Source organism: Populus euphratica, unplaced genomic scaffold (genome assembly GCF_000495115.2).
Source record: "Populus euphratica unplaced genomic scaffold, PopEup_1.0 scaffold111.1, whole genome shotgun sequence".
In the NCBI taxonomy this organism is placed as follows: domain Eukaryota; kingdom Viridiplantae; phylum Streptophyta; class Magnoliopsida; order Malpighiales; family Salicaceae; genus Populus; species Populus euphratica.
In genome coordinates, this window is record NW_011499877.1 from 501,070 (window position 1) to 523,046 (window position 21,977).

The 21,977-nt window shown below is 33.3% G+C and overlaps 2 protein-coding genes across 2 annotated transcripts; both read right to left on the minus strand.

Moving 5' to 3' along the window:
- Positions 1–4,960: 4,960 nt before the first annotated feature.
- Positions 4,961–6,756, minus strand: LOC105128555 (CASP-like protein 4A3). Its single transcript, XM_011030277.1, has 3 exons — positions 6,401–6,756; positions 6,140–6,275; positions 4,961–5,352 (listed from the first exon to the last, which is right to left on the minus strand). Exons 1-3 carry the CDS (start codon positions 6,649–6,651, stop codon positions 5,341–5,343), a joined length of 399 nt encoding a protein of 132 aa, XP_011028579.1. The 5' UTR covers positions 6,652–6,756; the 3' UTR covers positions 4,961–5,340.
- A 3,589-nt stretch (positions 6,757–10,345) lies between these two features.
- Positions 10,346–20,922, minus strand: LOC105128554 (protein EXECUTER 1, chloroplastic-like). The gene is made up of 11 exons (XM_011030276.1): positions 20,486–20,922; positions 19,466–19,582; positions 19,282–19,347; positions 14,673–14,779; positions 14,509–14,590; positions 12,687–13,379; positions 11,722–11,848; positions 11,472–11,635; positions 11,289–11,363; positions 10,772–10,864; positions 10,346–10,686 (listed from the first exon to the last, which is right to left on the minus strand). Exons 1-11 carry the CDS (start codon positions 20,819–20,821, stop codon positions 10,585–10,587), a joined length of 1,962 nt encoding a protein of 653 aa, XP_011028578.1. The 5' UTR covers positions 20,822–20,922; the 3' UTR covers positions 10,346–10,584.
- Positions 20,923–21,977: the final 1,055 nt, after the last annotated feature.

Below are 21,977 nucleotides of genomic sequence, written 5' to 3' on the forward strand. Positions count from 1 at the left end.
CAGTCACTGGAATCTTTTTCATGCTACATGCAACAAGCTGGGAAAAAAAAAATATGAATAAGAAAAGCGAGTTTTTTATTAAAAAATATATTTTTCCTCTTTAATTCAATTCATTAAATATTTTACAAATATTTCTTAAACCATCATTAGTTTATTTAATAAATCATCATGTTGCTAATGAAAAAATATAATGTTGTTGTTGTAAAGTAACATGAAGGAGAAAAACAATTTTCATTACAAAAACAATATATTTTTTCATATATAATTTTAACTCTTTCATTTTACAAATATTTATTTTATTTTTTATATAATTAAATAAAAATAAAATTTAAAATATATCTAACTACAGCACGTGTACTATACAAGTGAATTACTAAGAGTATCTCTAATTGAGATGCTAAAAATAATATATATATATATATATATATATATAATGTTATCTTACTATATTTTTTTTACAAAAATAATAATGTTATTTTACAATAATATTTTTTTATTATTTTTTTTCCTTTAATCTTTTTTTTTGTTTGCTTATTTTAAAATTATTTAGTACCCTTTTTCCTTCACCGTTAAAAGACTTATGTTATCACTTTCATCCTCCAATACCCAACTACCAAAAATACATAGCTCACTACCAAAAATACATAGCTTAATCTCCTCATAAAACTAAAGCTTTCCAACAACTTTTTTTACCCAGCACCACAATTATAGACCCACACTCACTATAACTTTATTTACCTCTAACAAATACTTCATCTCTTCACCTATTTCATCCCTATCAACTCTCCACGATCGCAAACATCTTAAATCACCTCATATCTCTATCAAAAATCTCTATTTTTTTCTAAATAATCTACTTTGAATTAAACTAGAAATCATATATTTTTTAACCCGAAACCCAACAAATTTCACAACCTCAATCTATCTTAGTTTAAAAGCAAAATTTAGTCAGTTTGGAACATAAATCATACTAAAAATACACAACCAAAACCCGGTTGAATCCTTCCCTAATGAAAACCCACAAGTTGCAACACCAACTCAACCTAAAACTGACTAAATGGAGTACTTCAGTCTATTTCTACTCTAGTACAATTAACATTTTACAAATGCAATGATTACGAGGTTAAACGGAGACATGAAACTAGTGATGTCATTCAAAATGGAGTACTCCAACCTCTAGTAATTCAATTTGAATTAATAACGAGCAGGAATAGATCAAGAGAACATGTTGCAATGTTGTTTGACTTTGAGGAATAAGTTTTCTAGGTCAACACTCCTATTAAATTGAGTGTTGTGAAATAAGTCAAATAAACAGTTAAATTGAATGATAGAACACACACATGTGGTAAATAACAAACATTTCATCATCCATGTTTACATGTCGAGAATCACTTGGACTTCATATAGTTTGTTGTTGAGTATTAGCCACAGGTCAACATATGGAATGTCATTTTGTTTATTATGAGATGCATTAGAATGGATTGATTACACTAGACCTCGATTTGAAGCAGACTTATCTAGATAGAGATTCAAACATGATTGATGAATGTTTACTCGTTTGTACAACAAGATTGATGTAAGATAAGGTCATGCACATGATAGGTATGACATATACAATGACATATGGCATAATAGAAAAATATGTTATAATCAAGAACATATGTATAATAATTTATTAGGTCTTGTTATGATATATTATGATATTTTTTTAAGTATATAAAACTTATATAATTACACATCAATCACAAATACTATTACATAGGATGCCACATACTCGAGGTGTAGGTCGTGTACTTATGTAGAGCTTCCATATTTGGATGATGATCAGGGTGAGCATTATTATAAGCATGAAGAGCATGCTAAGCATGAGTCATAGTACATGCCTACCAGACCCAACAACACTTTTATCTTGTAATTGCAAGATCGACATCGATCAGAGGACGTATTCGCTGACATTATAAGAATATTTAATTTTAATATATTTTCAATTTATGTTTAATTTAATTATCATTAAATGTTATATTTTCAATAATTATAATTTAAATTGTTATGCAGGATGAGACCATTATTTACTATCATACACATAAGCATATGCGACTATATGAGCAAGTCTAACTATATGTGGCTCAGGCTGGTTTTTTATATATTAGTTATCTTGACCACATCAAGCTTGACCATTGATTGATTTATACACTGACTAAGTAATAGAGACATGAGACACACACATTCCATTTTAACCATTAAGAGATGACATCAACACTATAGGACGTGGTGATTTTGCTTGGATTACTTATTGATGGACGATTAATCATATTTACTAGTGTTCATAATAGGATTGTGTTATAGGAGCGATTATTTAGATTGACACCCCTTCTTTTTGAATTGAAAGAGGTAACATATGTCTCAAGTAAATTAAGAAGACATTCTCGACACCACCAGATGATGGTGATGAAGAGGTTTTATGAAGATACAAAATCAATTAATTTTAATTTGTTTGTAGGTATGCCAAAACATATATACTCAATTTGTTTGACAGTGTATTATTTATTAATCTCATATAGAGATATGTTTCTTTGTCTTATCTGATGCTCCTAGAAAATTTTTATGTTATCCTTATATAAAACTAGGGATCTACTATATTGACATCCTTTTATCTTACATGCATAAAGGGATTCAAACAGTCGGAGGATGTTTGCTACTTCTACATGTATTAATCGAAAAAAATCTAAATAACTATTTAGATTTGAATATTTCATGCATAAAATAATTAACAAAATATTTTCATTTCATAATATTTATGGTTTTGGAAATATCTCCATGTGAGCAAACCCTAAATACCGAGAATGTTGGATATGACAGTCCAAACCATAAAGGTTACACTTCATCTCCAACTAGGATGCAAGTATTGCGATATTATTTTTTCAAATATATATATTTATATTGTGTTCTTGAAACTTTTAAAAATACAATTAATCTAACATGTTTTTAACTCAAGGTGGTGTGCTGGACGAGTTTTTAAAAATAATCTAGCACAATATGCTAGCATTTTATTGAAGCGAGCTTGATAGGCAACATGTTATTCATGTATTTTTTGAACTATTTGTTAAATAAAATAATTAACTATATAGGTCATGTGGATGCTTTACTTGGAAGAAAGATTGGTCGTTGCTCCAGCTGCCTATACCAACGGGATGGATATATGGACAATTATGGTTCTGCTAATATGTTTTAAGATGGTTGAGCTACATTACCTGGATCAAGTAATGTGACAGTTCAATTACAAACAACATATTCCAATCGATATCAATACGAGTGATGCTTTGCATATCATTACTCGTAAGGGTAAAAATAATGATTACAACTGGTTAGACTGTTATAATGCTTATATATCACAATGAGATGCATGGAAGAATGAAATATTTACAGAGATGCATCTTATTATTATTGATGAAGAGTATATGATTTGATACATGATTGTAACACAACGAAACATTACTTTGGATCCCTAGCAAGTTCCTCTATCTAAATATATATAGTACAAGCAACATGCTTAGTGGATTCAACATCACGTAAGTAATAAAGTGCTTTTATAATTAATATATGTTAACTGTTGAGTTTTATATATTTATCTTTTAATTTAACATTAGTTTCTTATCAATATCAGGTTGGCTTCTTGCTATAGAAGAGTTTAAAGATCGCATCTTATCTTCGTAGTACAGACAAAGAAAGCGAAATTTACACAGTAGCATCCTAGTGGTTAAAGATTTATCACACTAGATTTGAAATCTTTAGAAAGAGGTTAATTTTTAATGATGTCATGATAGAAAACAAGACCGCTAAGGTAGGAATAAGAGCTAGATCTAGTTGTGCTACTCATGAACTCGGATCATTTAGTTGATAATGTAACATAGATAGATAGATGAATTATCTTTATATATTTTAGGATTATTTAAATATTGTATTATTGAATTATTTTTTATTTATTTTGCATATATATATATGTTTTTTATCTATTTCTAACGCTACTTATAATTATAATATATGAGAATATGTAAAGTTTAGTTAAAATTTGTTGAATATATGAGAATATGTAAAATTTAGTTAAAATTTGTTGATTGGTTATTGTGAATTGTGACAAATTAAACTATCTGAAACCATAAAGTTAAAAGAATTTCAAATTAATAAAAACTAAGATTTTATAAATTTTTTCAAGCTTAAAACATGAAAATGATCCACAATCTTAGCCAAAACAATTAAATCCCAATTAGAGATTCTCTTTTTCCTTTCCTCCTAGATAGATAATGGGGGAAGGAAGTAAAGCGACGGGTTTGGTCACTGAGATTTAAGCCTTCTTTAATTGCACAAGTTAAGAGATTTAATTATTAAAGAAGAAGAAGAAATAAGAAGATGAGATTATTTTCCATATCATTGTATGCCTATCCATGAGCTGAGTTTCATGCAGGGGCAAACAGATGCATAGATCCTCAAATTCTACAAAGAAGGTAATTGACGGGAAGGTAAAAATAGTTTCATATACACCCCAGAGTCCAGATATCCATACCTATAGTATACATATTTCCTATTTGTGGAAAGATTTTTTTGCAAAAGGGATAAACTTACTATAAATTTGTCTCTGTACAACACTAAAGAAAATTTGCATTAGACTCTCTCTTTTTCCTTTCCCACAACCTTATTCAATATAATATGAGAAGGCCTTCGAGATCAAAGCCCATCGCGGTTATATAAATTATAACCAGAGATAAGGGAGCTACCAGCATAGGCAATGAAAGCCAGGAAGGCCATGACAACCGAGACAGTTGCCATCTTTGTGAATTCATCTTTGCCCCAGTTAGATTGCCAGTCATCAACCCGAGTGGCTGATGATGATGATGCTGATACCAGAAGATATGCTAGTATCTGCAAAAACAAACTATTCACTTTCAATATCAAAAAACAAAGGGGAAAAGAAATCATCATGCCTACTTGTATTCGTTATCAGTATACAAAAACTAAAAAGAAAAATAATTCTGTGCATGATAGTGTTTTCATTTGGTCCTAAAGATGTAAATTACATCCACTTCATTGATTCAGGTCTCCCAAACAACCCGAATCCCTACGAGTCATTTGCGGCCAGATCTGCTTGAAATTGGTTGTGGTACAAGTAAAATGGATCTCCTGTCAACCAGAAGTCATGGAAATCTATGATTAATGCAGAAACCAGAAAACATGGACTTGCAGTGAATTACAAGCAGGGGCAGATTGAATCAGCCACATGCTAGAACCTTGATTGGGGAAATCAAAGGTCACTCTCAAAGCCCTGAATAGTCCCTACTCACTAGTCTACTTCAACTCCTGAGATCAACACAAGGGTGTTTGTCAGCACTGACTCTAGTTAAAGGAAATACTAATTTGTGGACTAAGCTGAAACTGAAATCCAACCCAAGTTAAACCCTGCTGCTACCATCATGCACAAACCACGGAGTTCTGAGGGCACAACCGGCTATTCACAATAATGGTCCCAGAGAACTATGGTCCAAGGAAAAGAAATCTGGAAACAGTGCTACATGCAGCTGCCCTGTCTTTCTTTCCTTTTCTTTTCTTTTCTTTTCCCAGAATTTAGTATTTGCTCTCACTATTCAAGCCCGAAACCTTTGGTCCCAAACTGAAGGCATCTATTGACTATCATTGAACCAAAAACTGGACATTTAACAAATTCTTAATAGCATCATCAGCCAAATTAACCTACTCTCCTTCCAGGAACAAGATAATCACCTATTGTAATGTACTCTTTCAATCAACAATTGTCCATGGAGAAATTACCAGCCATGAGATGAAAGGGTACCTCCTCATCCCTATAGTAACCTGGTGAAGATTCATCCTATGGCTAGAAAACTTCCAAGTTCGCATGCAAACAGCATATACACCTCAAACTTACATCTATAACAGACTCCGGAAAAAAAAAAATTATTCCCCACATCATAACTTACAATGAAAAATTAAAAGAGAAAAAAGAAAGCACTTTCCAAAGCCTTAATAATCATGAAAACCATGTAACACAATAGTAACTAGCATAAGTATATAGCTATTCTACATGAAGAAACAGAAGAAGAAAAAATCACAGTTTAACAAAATGAATCACCTGATCCATGAAAAAGTTGAAGTGATGACGAAGATGGTGTCGAATCACATGTTTTCCTGTGGCTATGTGATAGGTTAAATCATAAGCTTGGAATCCAGCATACGCAAACCCAATCACATTCACAGCCAAACAATACCTGCACTTCCATCAATTTCAAAAATTAGAAATAAACCCCAAAGATTTTAACACACAATTAACCATAAAAACACACACACGAAAATAGAAGAAGCAAATAATTAACACTAATTAATCACGACCTACCTGTACTCTTTATATCTATCGAAGGAATCACCACTCCATCCTTTAGTTTTATCAGCAGCCATAACAGAAAAAGATATCAAACACAAAACAATCTCACTAACCCTAAACCCTAACTCACCAATCTTCATCTTCTCTTCTTTCCTCGACCCCCTCATCACCGAGGCCGTCGAACTCCCCTCCGGCCCCACCTTCTTCACTCCCGCAGCCGGTACCTGCTCCCTCACCGCCCTGTTCAGCACCACCTCCGGCATCCCCTGCAGAGGCGCCGCGAGGTTATCCGGCGGGATAGGGGAAAGTGCGGGGGAGTACTGAGTAGACTTGTCGGTGGCGAAGACAGAAACGGAATTCTGGAGCGGAGGTTGTGGTTTCTCAGGGGAAGCGATGGGAGAGACGAAGGGCGGGGATTCGGGAGGGTCGCCTAGGTCGGATCGGAGAGGGGAATCGTAACGGAGAGGGGAGATGGGTGATTCGAAGTGCGGTAGTGACTCGGAGTTTGAAGAGGAGGATCGTCGAATTGGTAAGGGGTATATAAATAGAAATGGAATGATGTAGTTTTGTAGGGAGGAGCAAGTGAAGATCTTAGATGAAATTCTAATTGATAATTCTGAGTCAATTGGGAAAAACTTTCATTGGGGAGTCAATGGAGACAAGGTCCATACCGGGGGTATATAAATAGAAATGGAATGATGTCGTTTTGTAGGGAGGAGCATGTGAAGATCTTAGATGAAATTCTAATTGAGAATTCTGAGTCAACTGGGAAAAACTTTCATTAGGGAGTCAATCGAGACAAGGTCCATACAGAGGGGACTTTTCTTACGTTTGTCTAAAGAAAGTTAGAAGAGGAGGCTGCTTTAGTGAGAAGATCTTATGTTTTGATTCCTGGGGACGGGGACACGTGGCATTGTCTAAAGAGAAGAGCTATGCTCTGCTATTGTAGGGGTTCAATAAAGTGAGGTACATCGTAGAATAAATAGGAAACAGGTCAAGAGTAGTTGCTTTTTATGTGATGTGGCACCTGACAGGTACCTAAAAGAGTTTTACCTAAAGAGACTGAGAGATTCCACGTTAAATAGAGCGCACTATCGAGGGGCAGACACGGCGACAGAATTTTATTTATTTATTATACACATTAATGAAGATTCAGGTGTTTTTGTTTTTACTTTTAAAAACAGTTTTTAATTTTTTTTCAGTTAAGTTTTTTTATGAGTTTATATTATTTTAATATATTAATATTAAAAATAAATTTTAAAATGTATATTATTTTAATATATTAAAAAAATATTTTTTAAAATAACTGATATTACAGCCACAAACACTATAAAAAATATTTTAAATTTTAATATTTTTTATTTTAAATTAATTTTTTATGAGTTTATATCAATTTAATATATTAATATGAAACAAATATTTTATAAAATAAAAAATATTATTTTAATATATTTATAAAATGTTTTTTGAAAATCACCAAATCATAATCCTATATACTATATATATAAAAAAATCATAAATGAATGATGCTTTGAGATTTTCTTTCTTTCTTTTTAAGAAGAGGGTGTATAGGATTATGATTTTATGTTTAAATACATGGCTTAATTAGCTTTCTAGATTCCAGAAAAAATATATCTTTGGATAGATCATAAGAGCAAATAGTCGTGAAATGTAATGACCGGGAAATTATATAATAACTGATTGAATACCTACAAACAATGAGCTTATTTGAGAATGCGTGAAACGACTCACTGCAGCTTATTTTAATAGATTTAATAATTATTATCACATAGTTTGAGCTTGTTGGGTCTATGGCACGTTGAGAGTATTTATTAGAATGTTTAATGATGAGAATGTTTCCTTTGGATTTTCCCTTTATAATTTAGTTTTTTTATAATCAATGGATATTAACTAGATCTTGGGTTAATTTGGGCTTTATTTAGGTCAACTCAAATCAATTTTTATTTTTATTTTTTTAACTCAAACTTTCTTTATTGATCTATCAAATTAATTTATGGATAATAACCCAACTTAAGAGTTGACTAGAGATAAGACTAGTTGAATTAACCTAGGACAAGATTTGGAGCATGAGTTTAATTAATTATTGACCTCAATTAATGTAACGATAAAAAAATAAAAATAATTATTGTTATAATTTTAAAATATGATTTAAAGGTCAACCTGAAATAAAAATTGGATTATAAGTTAGGAGGATTAACTCAAGTTAATTTAGATCAATATAAAAATAAAAATATTTATTATTATAGTTTAAAAATTTGAATAAATGATCGATTTAGGACAAGGTTCAAATAATAGGTTGGAAGGGTTAAATTAGGTTTAAAGCTCAAGCCGAGAAAAGATTAAGGTCACAAGTTTGGAAAGCCAACCCGAATTGACTCAATTCTTTAAAAAAAAAACAATTTTATTTTAAAAAATAAAATTTAAAACAAATTAATAAATTTTGACTCATTATCTCATAAATTAACTTGTTTTTAACCGAGTTTAATATAATTAATCTTTTTTTTATGTAGTCTTTAACCTGGATAAACCTAGACCCTAGATATCTCTGTCCTAAATAGACGTCTTAGTTCAGTTCAAGTTATATAATTATAATTATTATAATATTATTATCAAAGTGATAAAATAATATGTAATTTAAAAAAATGTAAATTTAAGAATAAAATATATAAAGAATAAAATAATTTTTTTTAATATTTTACATTATATTTGAATGCTTTTTTTTTTAGATTTAATCAATATATACCAAACAATAGAGTTATTAGAGTTACAGATGCATTACCGTCCGTCTAGCCCCAATCCTTGCTTTCCCGAACTGTAGTTCTGACTGCAAAATATCGTGGGCTTAGATGCATTTGCAAATATCCCAAGGAAATTGTATAAAGAAGGAAGACTTTTTATTTTTTAAAAAGATTAATGTAAATATTTAAACTAGCTTACGTCAATCTTAACTAAACCCACGAATTTTAAAATTAACAGTTAAAATTTATAGCACTTAATCTGTGAGCGAACCTGGAATGAATGAATAACATGGACGGCGGAAGACGGAGCGTGTCCCCTTGTTTTGTTCACCCTTTGATTATCGAGTTCGATATTCTTGTATTTTCTTTGGTTATTATTAGAATCCTTTCTAGGTCAGTAGGATCTTTATTAGGTCATTATGCTTGTAATGCTCCAGCAATCTTTTTAATGGATTCCAAGTGTCATCTCCGATTTCAAAAGAAGAAAAAGACAAGTAAGAGAGTAGGGGGTGAGCTTTAGCAATGGAGTCTTTTATACAGTGGGCAAAAGTAGAGTTCTTTAGCATTTCTTAAAGTAAAGTTCTTTCAATGGAGCTTTTATACAGTGGGCTTTCCTTAGACATGAATCCTTACCTTTTCCGTTTTCTTAGACTTGCTTGCATATCACCCCCAGCACCTGTATAAAAACAACCCTGAGAAGAAACCCTCTTAGATTATGGTGGATCTTGGCAAGTGGGTCTGCTTCACAGCTTTCTTAGTTCAATCAACGTGAAGCCGATTGGTTGTATGAGAAAATTGAGAATATACCCCCAAAATCCACAAGAAAAGCATAAAATCTCCCTCCAAATTATCAGATTAGTCACACCCTTTTTCTTCACAAAGAGAATACTTTAATACCAACGGCAATTTCATAGGGTTCCTTTTATTGCAGAGAACACATTGATGCTGATAGCTTTATCAGTGACTCATAATTGTCAATGCTTTCTTCCATTAACAATTCATTTCACATAATGATTAAGCACACGTGCATCAAAATCAAGTCGCTGCACCACAAGTCTCATAATCATTAAGTATTTTTTTTTTAACCTTCAGAGGAGCAACCCAGTCAAATGGCTTTTCCAATGATTGTAATCGTCCATAAAGAAATCCCTTCAAAAGCTTCGCATTATTGTTTGGTAGGAAAAGAAAGCAAGACATCTTGAACTGTCTACTAAACCTTCGAAAGCATCACACTTTATAGACCTCAGAGATGAAGAAAAGAAGAATAATTTATAGGTGGAAGGCATATACAACGAAAACTGCCTGTCACTACAGATTATAAAAAAATATATGTAAGCTTAGTAATAGGATAAAGTTGCATTTCTCACACGTGGTTTACCCAGGAACTCTCCCTTCAGTTTTGAGCCAACACACTCTTCCGATGATAACAAATGTGGTTTAGTCTGGTAGTTTCAACCGGTTAAACAGCACAAGGAAACTTTGTTCAGGAACAACGTAAAGGAAACCAAGATCTGCCCCTTTGACATATGGTCCGATGCCCTAAATGAAGTAATGGAAGGAGTTGAGAAAAACTACAAATAAAGACAAGAAGAATGCTAGCAAATATCTTCTGAACTTTTATTACCCTGCCATTAAGTTGAAGAAGTTCACCATCAACCCATTGTGGATTCTTGAAGCCAAACTCTGCTATTCTTCCTTGACCTTTGTAGCTTGCCACCTGGATAGAATTTTACAAACAATTGCATGCACTTTTAGATTTCCTGGACAAGTTTGTGATGTGACAAATAGTGTGAGAAGTATTCAGAAATGCCTGGCCTATAGTTGTTCAAAGTCCGCATTGTAGAACTGTAGGATTATTAGATAAAGAGAATTAACTTTCCTCGTGTTTTTTCACGAGACAGTGGTGCAATCACTACAAATTTCCAAAGAACTACTTGTTTCAACATTCAGGGAAAAAAAAAAAGGGCTTCTTTTTTCATGATTATGAAATGTTCCATAACGTTGTGAATTTCAAGAATTTTGGGTTGAGGAAAAATGCAATGGAAAGGAGAACAGAAACAAAGATAACAACAATGGCCTTGACCAAGCTATATTTGTGCTCAGAGATAGATAGAGAGAGATCCTCTAGCAAGTATAATTACCACTCCCAATTCATCTGGATACATCCCACGGTTGGAATTGCGACTTCCCTTCTCAATTCTAGCACGAAATGTGACCTAAACTTTGTAGTTGGTAAATTGGTTAGCATAAATTTTACATTGCTAGCATATAAAAATTAAGCGCGATAGCCAAACTTCAAGTAAAAAAAAAAAAGAAACGCAAACCTGGCCAGCGGGGACATTAAGATCCCCAGTTAGCTTCACTGCCTCAACATACTCAAAGAACTCCACATCTGATGACTGGTCATCTCCAATATTCCAGTGACCATATTTACGCCTCAATTGCACTATCTCAGTCCCATAAGGTCCAAATGCACCAACATACAGGCCTACAATTCAACCAACAGATTATAGCATCTACACATCTTTTATTGCTTAAATCAAAAGATAGAAAAACATGTGTACAGAAACTCACCATCAAATGGATCTAAACTGCTATTAGAAGTTGTTACTCTACTGAAAGTTGTATACTCAGATAAACTGCTTTGCTTCTGTGCCTGACTAACAGCAAGTTTGACAATTTCACGAACATTTCTAGAAACCTGAGAATAAAATGAACAAAATAATCACTGATTGTCAACAAAATACAGTGACACAACCAAGTAGATTGGCTGCAGCTAAGATTTTTGATCCTCAAACAATTCTCGAACTTTGGTTATCAATCAGATTGGAATTAACCTAAGAAAATAGCATATCCATTCAGCATTAAGGAAGAAGAAAAACAAACTATTCAGATTGTCCAATCTCAAGCTCAAACAGCAAGATAAAAACTTCACCATCTTCACAGTGAAGGTATTCACACAAAGTTTTGATAAAATAGAGAGGTTTGTTCTGGCACTAATGCAAAATTTAAATGAAAATTAATAGTCTTCTATCTTGAACAGAGTGTTTTCTTCTTCAGAAAGGATAACAGGCAAACTTGTCCTCACAATTCATGAAAGTTACCACTTAGATCCCTGAAAAAAAATTGTTTGAATGTTACTAGTATAGCTGGTCCCACCTGTCAAAATTGATGACACCGATGGATGGAAATTTCCACCATGGCACATGAGATCAATTGAGAATTCTGTCTAAACATGGCATCTTAGATGACAGGGGCCCCACAAGAAAAATCTAGTATATCATCTGTACTAATGGTTGGGAAGATGGCATGTAATGGTTATAAGTGCCAAATTTTTCCAGGTAACAGTGCACCCTTTTTCTTTTTCTCCAAGGATATAAATGGAAGCCTGACATAAGATATTGTCCAGTACCCCAAAGAAACTAAAATTCCTATCTATATTAAGATTGACTTCTATAACAACTATTGGAAGATGTCATGTAAATGGTATGGAAACCCTCCAACGATCAAAATTCCTGAATCTAGTGCATTGATCTCACCTTTGAAGAAACTTTGTCAGCACCCCAAAATGCCTTGGCGATATCTGAAGGCATAAGCTCAGAAACACCTTTAGCTGCTAAAGAAGCCACTTTTGCCTTGGATGCTTTACTTTCTTTACTGCCAGAATCTAGACTTCCTTGAAAATGTAGTATAAAAGAATCTTTCTCTATATTCTTAATTTCAGCTGGAAGACGCACATGCTCATCCTTGCTTGGAGTATCTTCATTGTTATGCACAACCCCACCAATAAACAGCTTCGTGTCTAAATCCTTTCCATCCTTTGATGAATCATTAGTGCCTTCCAAAGCATCCTCATCAGGCTGTATCTCTTCTAAATTACTGGCATCATCTTCTGAATTTTCACTGGAACCTGTTTTATCACCATCTTGCATCAAATGCTTCACAGAATCATTATCCTCCATCACTTCCCCTGTAGCATTAACGTTCATGACTTTTACTTTCAACCCTGGAATCTTATCTTTGAGAAAATTTATCACACTTTTTATCCCTTCCTCAGTTGCTTCTTCAATATTTATGCTCTTCTCCTCACTTCTCTCTACCTTAACATCGTTTGCCTGAACATCCACTACAGATCCATTCTCGGCTTTGGAAGTGGATGGAACTTGTGCAGATTTGGATGGGGTACTTGTGGAGTTTGTTGAACTTCCTTTAGCTCGTTGCAGACATACTACCTGTCAACAAATGCAATGTCAGAAAATTGGAAATTTCATAAGAAATATTAAAGAGAACTGAAGATCCAAGACCAAATACTCCACTAAGTAGATGCCACGTGACTAGAAGAAAGAAAATGGCTAGAACAAAAACTACAAACTTCTGAAACAATATCACTTATATAAGATCCTTCTTGTTGGAGATTCTCAGAACTTGTCAAAACATCTCCACCTATAATAAGATCCTTCTTGGAAATTCTTATTGTTTTCATCACAATAACATATAGTTCTGACACATATACGAACACAGCACATGCATACATTCATGCATGGACACATCAACACAGTATGCTACGTATCTTTAAACTTTAGCACTGTACTCCTAAATTCAGATGCATATTAGCAGGCCAACCATCATGAGCCAAAAGGGAAATCTTGACCCAATGACAAAAACCCTCCTAGTGGCTAACCGGAACTATGAGATAGAGACAGTGGAAATGCAAACATGATTGGTTGAAAAGGAAAAAATGGAGACATAAAATAAATTTGTCTATAAGATTTTTTGAGTGGATTTTTGTACTTTCAAAACAGAAACAAACAATATAGGGAGACATATCCCCTTTGTCTACACTGTCTGTCTTTTCCATCCCAGGACAGTAACCATATGCTACCTTAGAGTTCATAAAGAAAATAAGAGAAAAGGGATTAGCTCAACAGAGAGTTGATTCATTTGACTCTCATTGATCAGCTGCTCAAAACATCACTGCAACTCCTAAAGAACAAACAGAGCTGCACAATGTGTCACATGCATATTGTTTACACGCTCACATGCGATAAAGACTTGTTCTGTAATCAATGGGTGTTCTAGATTACAAAAGTTGCAGAACTTGATTATCACAATAAATTTAAGCATAACCACTTGGCATGTGCCTCACAACAAATTCATATTGCAGTTCTGACATTTTGTGCATGTGAGCTGTCTGCTCTTACTAGTCCCGAATCAGTAGTAGCACATCAACAAAGTGAGTATCATCCCGTCCCATGACTCTTCATATTGCCATTGCAGAGTATGAAGTCAACAAACTCAATCTGGTTGATAACTAGAGAATTTGCATTGAGGTACAATCTAAAAGGAGAAATTGTGGCTCACCTGCATAACATACTTTTCTTCTTCATCTTCGACCACAAAAATTTCAAACAATGGAGTTCCAGGAGAGGAATTGACCAACTGCCTGCAGCAAATGAGATTTTACAAAAATTGCAAAAAATTGCTCCGTTGCATCAAACATTATTCAAGACAACAAAGATCCTTACCTTGGAGTATAACTCCGGCCAACAAATCTGCCCACGCCAGGTGTTATGCGAACCAGTCTGCCAAAGGGATCATCAGAATCTGATGAGTAGCCCACCCACCAACCTACCTGTTAACTCAAAGAATAGAAGTTAAGTTGACATTGCAAGAAAGACAAAGGACTGATCTTTGAACATGAAAGGAGAGTTTTAATTGGTTTTCAATATTCTTCTTATATGGTTGAAACCAGTCATGTTTAATAATTAACATCTGATGAAGACCCATACAGTGCCATCACAAGGAAATGTTAACAGGTGTGGTTGTGAGATTAATAAAGTGACATGATGATACAAGGCAGACACTTGAGGACAATATTTCATGCAAAGTGTTCAGTACTGCCACTAATGGGAATTTTTTTCCCCAACATGTCAAATGCAAGAAGATTAATCAAAATTATGTGATCTAATTTTGTTGGTTGATAGCCCGCATGAAACAATATGTGATCTACTTTGCTAGGCTAAATCTACACTCCAACAGAAAAACTCATAAAGGTAAGAGAAATATGAAATCAAACAGGACATGAATAAAGTCACAAAACAAAATCTAGTAGCCCTGTAATAAAAAGCAACCAGTCCATACTATTTGTCACACGTGTGCAGCGTCACGACAATCATCCACCATCCATGAAAAGATGGAAAGTGGTGTATTTCTAGCAAGATATGAAGAGACAAGGAATTCTTGTCTCTTATCAGTGGAAAATTTGAATGGGAGTCGCCCCCTAGTATTCTGGTAACTAGGAACTCTAATTGGTCTCAAAGATCAGGTACGGAGACTAATTGTGTAAAGGAAAGGTATTAGCACCCCAAATATGCCCTACCTAAGGTAAGCTATATTATTTTGCATTGTTTTGTCTGATAAAATATAAAATCATGTTGTGTTGTCTAATTATATGTCTATCTAAGGTTTAAGAAAAGTCATCCTTTGTAGGAGATTTTTATCTTATCAAGTAAAAACCTAAATGTTCCATGTCATTAAATAAAAAATACTTTTTATTTAATATCAGGAATAAATGTTACGTAGAACCTCATAATCCCTAATACTAAAACAAAACAAAAAAAATGTTTTGTTATGGCTGTATATTTTCTCTGTGAAATTATCTAGCATGGATGGAGCAAATCTAACCAAACCTGTGAATTCTGACCTTGTAAAGAGATATTATGTCTAAATATGTTCAGTTTTCTCCCAAAATAAATACAGTAAAGTTTGGTCATGCATTCTGTGTAAAGAACCCTGTCATTACCTTGATCTCACAACACTTATGTCATTTATCTGGAAAGAACTGATTTTGTGCATGATTACAAGAAATGCATCATAAAGCACTCAAAGATGAAATTTAAGCATTTCACGAAAAAAGAGGTGACCAAACCAAAATAAACCCCAAAACTTACCCTGAGATAAAACCTTATCTCCACTAGCATTTTTTGAATTTGCATAGATAAATGGTTAGTTAACCATCTTTGTGATCACATATATTTTCCTAGGATAAGAACAAGGTTTATCAATCCTAACAACGTGCGCTTTGAAATGAGAAAAAGCCATCTTTGTCATCCATTCACTTTTCTAATAAATTTATCCTTCATAGTCCTCATTTGAGCTAAATCGCGTTTCACACCCCACACTGGGGGCAAACAAGAGATATTGGGAAGATCCTAATAGAATCAATAGGAAAGGGAAGGTTAAGAAAAAGTCCAACAATGATTGAAAAAAAGAGAGAGAGAGAGAAAAGAAAGACCTAGACTAGGGGCAGAAAATATTGATGTCAGTTTTGATCACCTTACCAGCTAGACAAAGTAATGAAGATGGATACGAGAATTGATCATGTAATATTTTGTTATTATCCAGACAAAGCAGTGAACATAAATGATGGAATTGATATCTCATATAGTTGACACAACAAAGACGACATTGTGAAAAACGAAAACAAAAAGGAAAAGAAGAAAGAAAACCATACAAAGAATAACAGAGTCACAAACTTTGGTTTTTGGTGTCAAAAATAGAATCTCCAGATGACTTTTCGTATATTCAATAACGAAAATTTTGTTTTGGTATGACCCATGTTATGAGAATTCTGGTCTTTATTTTATTTTGGTTGCTTTATTTTATTTAAAAAAATAAAACAAAAATATAATAATAACTAATTTAAAAATAATAACAGTAAAAAAGGGAATGTCAAAATGCTCATAAAATGGTCAAAAATTGGTTGATGAGTTTACAATTACAAAAATTAAAATTTGACAGTATTTTGTTGACTGATGAGAGCACTGTTGACAAAAAAAATTCAATTTTAGGAAGAAAGTCTAAAATAAGATATTTATAGATTCAATTAAATTTTAATAAAGGTTTAATTGAATTTATGGAGGGTTTGATTGCCAGAAAAATTGATTTTTAAGTTAATTTGGGCTTTTATTAGAAGAAATTAAAGTTCTGGGGTCAAAATATACTTTTTACAAGTTAATTTGGTTAAATCAAGGGCTTAATTGCATAAATATTGAAGTTTGATGGCCAATTAAGGACTTAATTGAAGAAATCCGAAACCAAGGACCAAATTGTAAAACCACGCCTAAATTGAAGGCCTGATTTTGAATCTGACATATTTTGGTGTCAATTCTCATTTAAATGAAACGGCGTGTTTTGGGAAAAACGACGCCGTTTCATGCACTGTTTATAAAAAAAATGAGAAAAATCAAAACGGTGTCGTTCATCATCTTCTTCCCCTAGACACGCAGAGAACAGGGGAAGAAAATGTGTTTTTCTCCTTTGTTTTCACCTATTTTTTTACCGACATTTCACCTTCAAAAAGACGCCGACACAACCCACTTTCCACGTGCTGGAAGAGTAGCAACACAGTGGCCATCCCGGCCACGTCCCCTCCCCTGTTTTTGCCTATAAAAACAAGAGAGGCAGAAGCAAAAAAAAACAAAAAGAAAAAAGAGAGGGAGAAAAAGGAGAGAAGAAGACCAAACCCAAGAAGAGAAAGAGACCAAACCCAAGGAGAGAAGAGAAGAGAAGAGATAAAAAACAAAAAGCAGAAAAATGTGAAAAACTGATGAGAGAGAGAGAAGAAAAACACAGCAAAATGCCGACCATCGTGTCTCCGTTATCAGCAGCACCGCCTCGACGCCAATCCTAGGTAACCTCCGGATGCCCTATCTCTTTCTCCTTTGCTCAACCACTGTCTGCGTTTGCATACAGAACGTGAATTAATTCACGTTCTACAGCAAATGAGGGGGGTTGGTTACTGTACACTGGTCACTGTCCTCCACTGTTCTGCATGCAAACGCAACCCCCCCTCATTTGCTGCAGAATGTGAATTAATTCACGTTCTGCATGCAAACGCAGACGGTGGCTGAGCAAAGGAAAAAGAGATGGGACAGCCGGAGGTTACCTGGGATTGACGTTGAGGCGGTGCTGCTGACAACGGAGACACGGTGGCCGGCGTTTTGCTGTGTTTTTCTCCTCTCTCTCCTCGGTTTTTCACACTTTTCTGCTTCTTCTTCTCTTCTTTTTTTCTCTCTTCTCTTCTCTCCTCTCCTCGGGTTTGGTCTCCTTCTCTCTTTGGGTTTGGTCTCCTTCTCTCCTTTTTCTCCCTTTTTTTTCCTCTTTTTTTTTGTTGCTGCCTCCCCTGGTTTTATAGTTTTGAGTTTTCTCGTTTTTTTTTTAAAAACAATGCATGAAAAGGCGTCTTTTTCCCAAAACGTGTCGTTTCATTTAAAGGAGAATTGGCGCCAAAACACGTCAGATTCAAAATCAAGCTTTCAATTTGCGCGTGTTTGACGCGCCAAAACACGTCAGATTCAAAATCAAGCCTTCAATTTAGGCGTGGTTTTACAATTTGGTCCTTGGTTTCGGATTTCTTCAATTAAGTCCCTAATTGACCATCAAACTTCAATATTTATGCAATTAAGCCCCTTGATTTGACCAAATTAACTCGCAAAAATTATATTTTGACCCCAGAACTTTAATTTCTTCTAATAAAAGCCCAAATTAACTCAAAAATCAAATTTTCTTGCAATCAAAACCTCTATAAATTCAATTAAACCTTTATTAAAATTTAATTGAATCCATAAACATCTTATTTTGGAGTTTTCTTCCTAAAATTGAATTTTCTTTGTCAACAGGGCTCTCATCAATCAACAAAATACTGCGAAATTTTAATCTTTGTAATTGTAAACCTTCTCAACCAATTTTTGACCATTTTCTGAGCATTCTGGCATTCCCTTTTTTACTGTTATTATTTTTAAATTAGTTATTATATATATATATATTTTATGCGGGGACCCAAAAATAAGTTACAACACTAATAGTTGAAGGCTTTCACATAAAATCTCATGAAGCCATGCCTCCAAAGGAAGCAACTTAAACTAGTTTATCCCTTTGTAGTTAAACAACAGGGATGCAACCAAAAAAAATTCTTTAATTCTTGTCTAAGAATGTGGTTGACTATATTTACTGTCCAGCCCTTCCATCCAGGCCAAGAAATGCCAATTAACAATTTCACTTGAAAACCTAAAGCAGATGATCTCTAACTTTAAGAGTAAGAATCAACAATAGTGTAGAGGCTATTGTAATTACCAGTCCACTTCCGGTATATTTACACAATCTTGAAGCATCATGGTATCGTTCTTCATCTACTGCATTCTGCAGGTAACAGAAAGTTTTTAGTAAGAGCCAAAAGTTATGCATCCAGGTCCAAACTTCAAGGGACTGGTATAGAATTCTATGCACACAGTTCTAATGCCCCATATAGAGCTCAAACCTTCAGTTGAGACATTATTTGGGCTACATTATCCTTTGAAGTAGCTTCAGCAATGGCTATTTTCAACTTTGCAGCCTCTTGAAAGTCTTCATTTTCAATTGCATCTTCCAGTTGAAACTGAGAAAATGGCATTCAATTAAATTTAAAAAAAAAAAACACAACAACAAGACATATGGAATATGGATGTGCTAGAACTTCTTCCTTTGATATCTAAGCAGCTACAAATGGAAATGGACAGATCCAAATTACTTGAGCCCATTACCAGCGACAAATAAATGCTTGATATGCAGTCATAATTCATCACTCATTAGGCATGTAATCTTACTTCATTATAGAGGAAAACCAGTACTTTGATTTTCAAAAGTTGATTGGCAATCTACAAGTTTTTGCAGAGTCAATTATCAGATGGGCATATCAGAACACATTGGCTCTAAAAATACCCGATGCACGATAAAAGCTTACACACTAGCATCACAATAAATAAATTAAAACAATTTTCAGATTCTGCTATATCTCTCATGTAATTGGTGCTCAAAACAGTCATGCTATACAATATTTCTCCTATATACCCCCTAGCTCTTTTCTTCCAAGAAAAAGAAGAATGGAAAAAACGGCCAATTCCACAAATATGCCGCAATATTCACGCTTCCGAATTGCATAAAAATATCACACTTCACTGCAAACAGAAAAATTTTACTTTCCTAGGAAATAAATTTTCACCTATAGGACCATAAAATACCCCAAGATCAAATTAAACATACGAAATTCATAGAAACAAAAACGATCAGAACCAATACCAATTATAAAAAGACCAAGATTTAGTGAATTGCGTACTTAGGCAAACTGATTACCAAAAAAAAATCCTACCAAACTAATTACAATTAGAAAACATAAGCTTGGTATTTTTAGCTACAACAAATTAGACCCTTTTAACATAATAAGGCAACTAAGCAAGCAGCAATAAAAACCCACCGCGAAAACATCAAAATAAACCAAGTAAAAGTACAAAAGAGGTAGCACCTTGAGAAGAGAGGCAAAACTTTCAGCTTGTTCAATCTCAGAGAAATGGCGGTTCCATCTATTCCAATCCCACTCCAAAGCAGAAGTAGCACTAGGACTATTATTATTGCTATTATAGCAATAACAGCAGTGCAGATTTGAGTTCTCGCGGGTTTTATTGAGAGAGAAAGAAGGATTCTTTTTGTTATTGTAAGGAGAAGAAGAGCAGCCCCAACCAAAAAGAAAGCTAAAATTGGTAGATTTTGGGGCTGAGAAATCAATGCAACAAAAGGGTCTTAATTGGGGCACTGTAGTTATTGATTGCCCCATTCCATATACATTATTTCCCCCTATCATCTCTCAATGCTTGCTTGTAGGTTTTTGAGACAGAGGAGTTTGGTGGTAACTAATCTAGTTGTGATATCTGAGGATAAACTTGTAAGGAGGAGGAGAGGAGGCTGAACAGAAAATCTGAGGATATGTGGGATCCATTTTGATGTACACGGGGCTAAATTTTACCGGTTTTTATTTTTATTTTTATTTTTGCAGGCCTTTAGGTTTTTAGCCGACGTAATTTTGAAATCGAAAAAACCAATAATATTTGGCAATTAGGTTGGCCAATAATGGAAGACCAATTGGCCAAGAATTGTCTTTGTTTTTTATTTTAAAAATATAATAAATTCTTTTATTTTAAATAAAAAATTTAATATTTTAAATCTTTTTAATATATTATATTAAAAATATTTTTTAAAAAATAAAAATAAAAATATTTCACCTTCAAAATACATGTAAACACCATCCTTTCTGCGCCGAGGCTTGCGCTGCCCACCAATGGCTGCGTGCATTACTTTCTTCCTCAAATCGGGCTTTCCTTTCTTCCCTGTAGCCGTCACAAGACGAAAACAAACGGTCAAGTCTTCCTTTGATTCATTTTCTGATAGAATAAATAAAGATGTTGAGATAAAGATAAAATGAATCCAATTAACTTAATTAATATATTATCATGATATGAAATTACAATAATTTTATATTAAAAAATTATAAAGATTAATTAATAATCAAATATTAAAGAATAAAAATAAAAAATAAAAATTAATTTTTAAAAAATAACATAAAAAAATTTGAAAGATCAAAATTAAATAAAAAATAATAAAAAACCGTATCAACATTTTGATCATCCTAAGTGATCACAAACTTTAAGGTTAATAATTTAATGATAAATAATAAAATTAAAAAAAAATTACTCAACTCAGATTAATTCGACTAACTTACGACCCGAGATATAAAATAAGAATAACTATACAAAAATAAAAATATAATAAATCATGAATCTCAAGTCTTAATAAGTTAATGTCAAATGATAAAAAAAAAAATTAAAGAATTTAAAAAAATATCAAACTTAAATCAGGTTAATCACAAAAATTGATGGACCGAATCATAAAAATGAGATTACCTTGTAAAAAACAGATATAAAAACATTATAAAACTAAATTTTTAATTATAAAAAATTAAA

What these genes read in the sequence shown, in the direction of transcription:
- LOC105128554 (XM_011030276.1), bottom strand. Translation starts at nt 20,821, where the DNA reads ATGATAGGGGGAAATAATGTATATGGAATGGGGCAATCAATAACTACA. An exon ending in AAGAAAAGTATGTTATGCAG is followed by an intron (nt 13,380 to 14,508) that starts GTGAGCCACAAT and finishes ATTTGTTGACAG; the next exon opens with GTAGTATGTCTGCAACGAGC. An exon ending in CAGTTTAGATCCATTTGATG is followed by an intron (nt 11,636 to 11,721) that starts GTGAGTTTCTGT and finishes GTTGAATTGTAG; the next exon opens with GCCTGTATGTTGGTGCATTT.
- LOC105128555 (XM_011030277.1), bottom strand. Translation starts at nt 6,651, where the DNA reads ATGCCGGAGGTGGTGCTGAACAGGGCGGTGAGGGAGCAGGTACCGGCT. An exon ending in GATAGATATAAAGAGTACAG is followed by an intron (nt 6,276 to 6,400) that starts GTAGGTCGTGAT and finishes ATGGAAGTGCAG; the next exon opens with GTATTGTTTGGCTGTGAATG.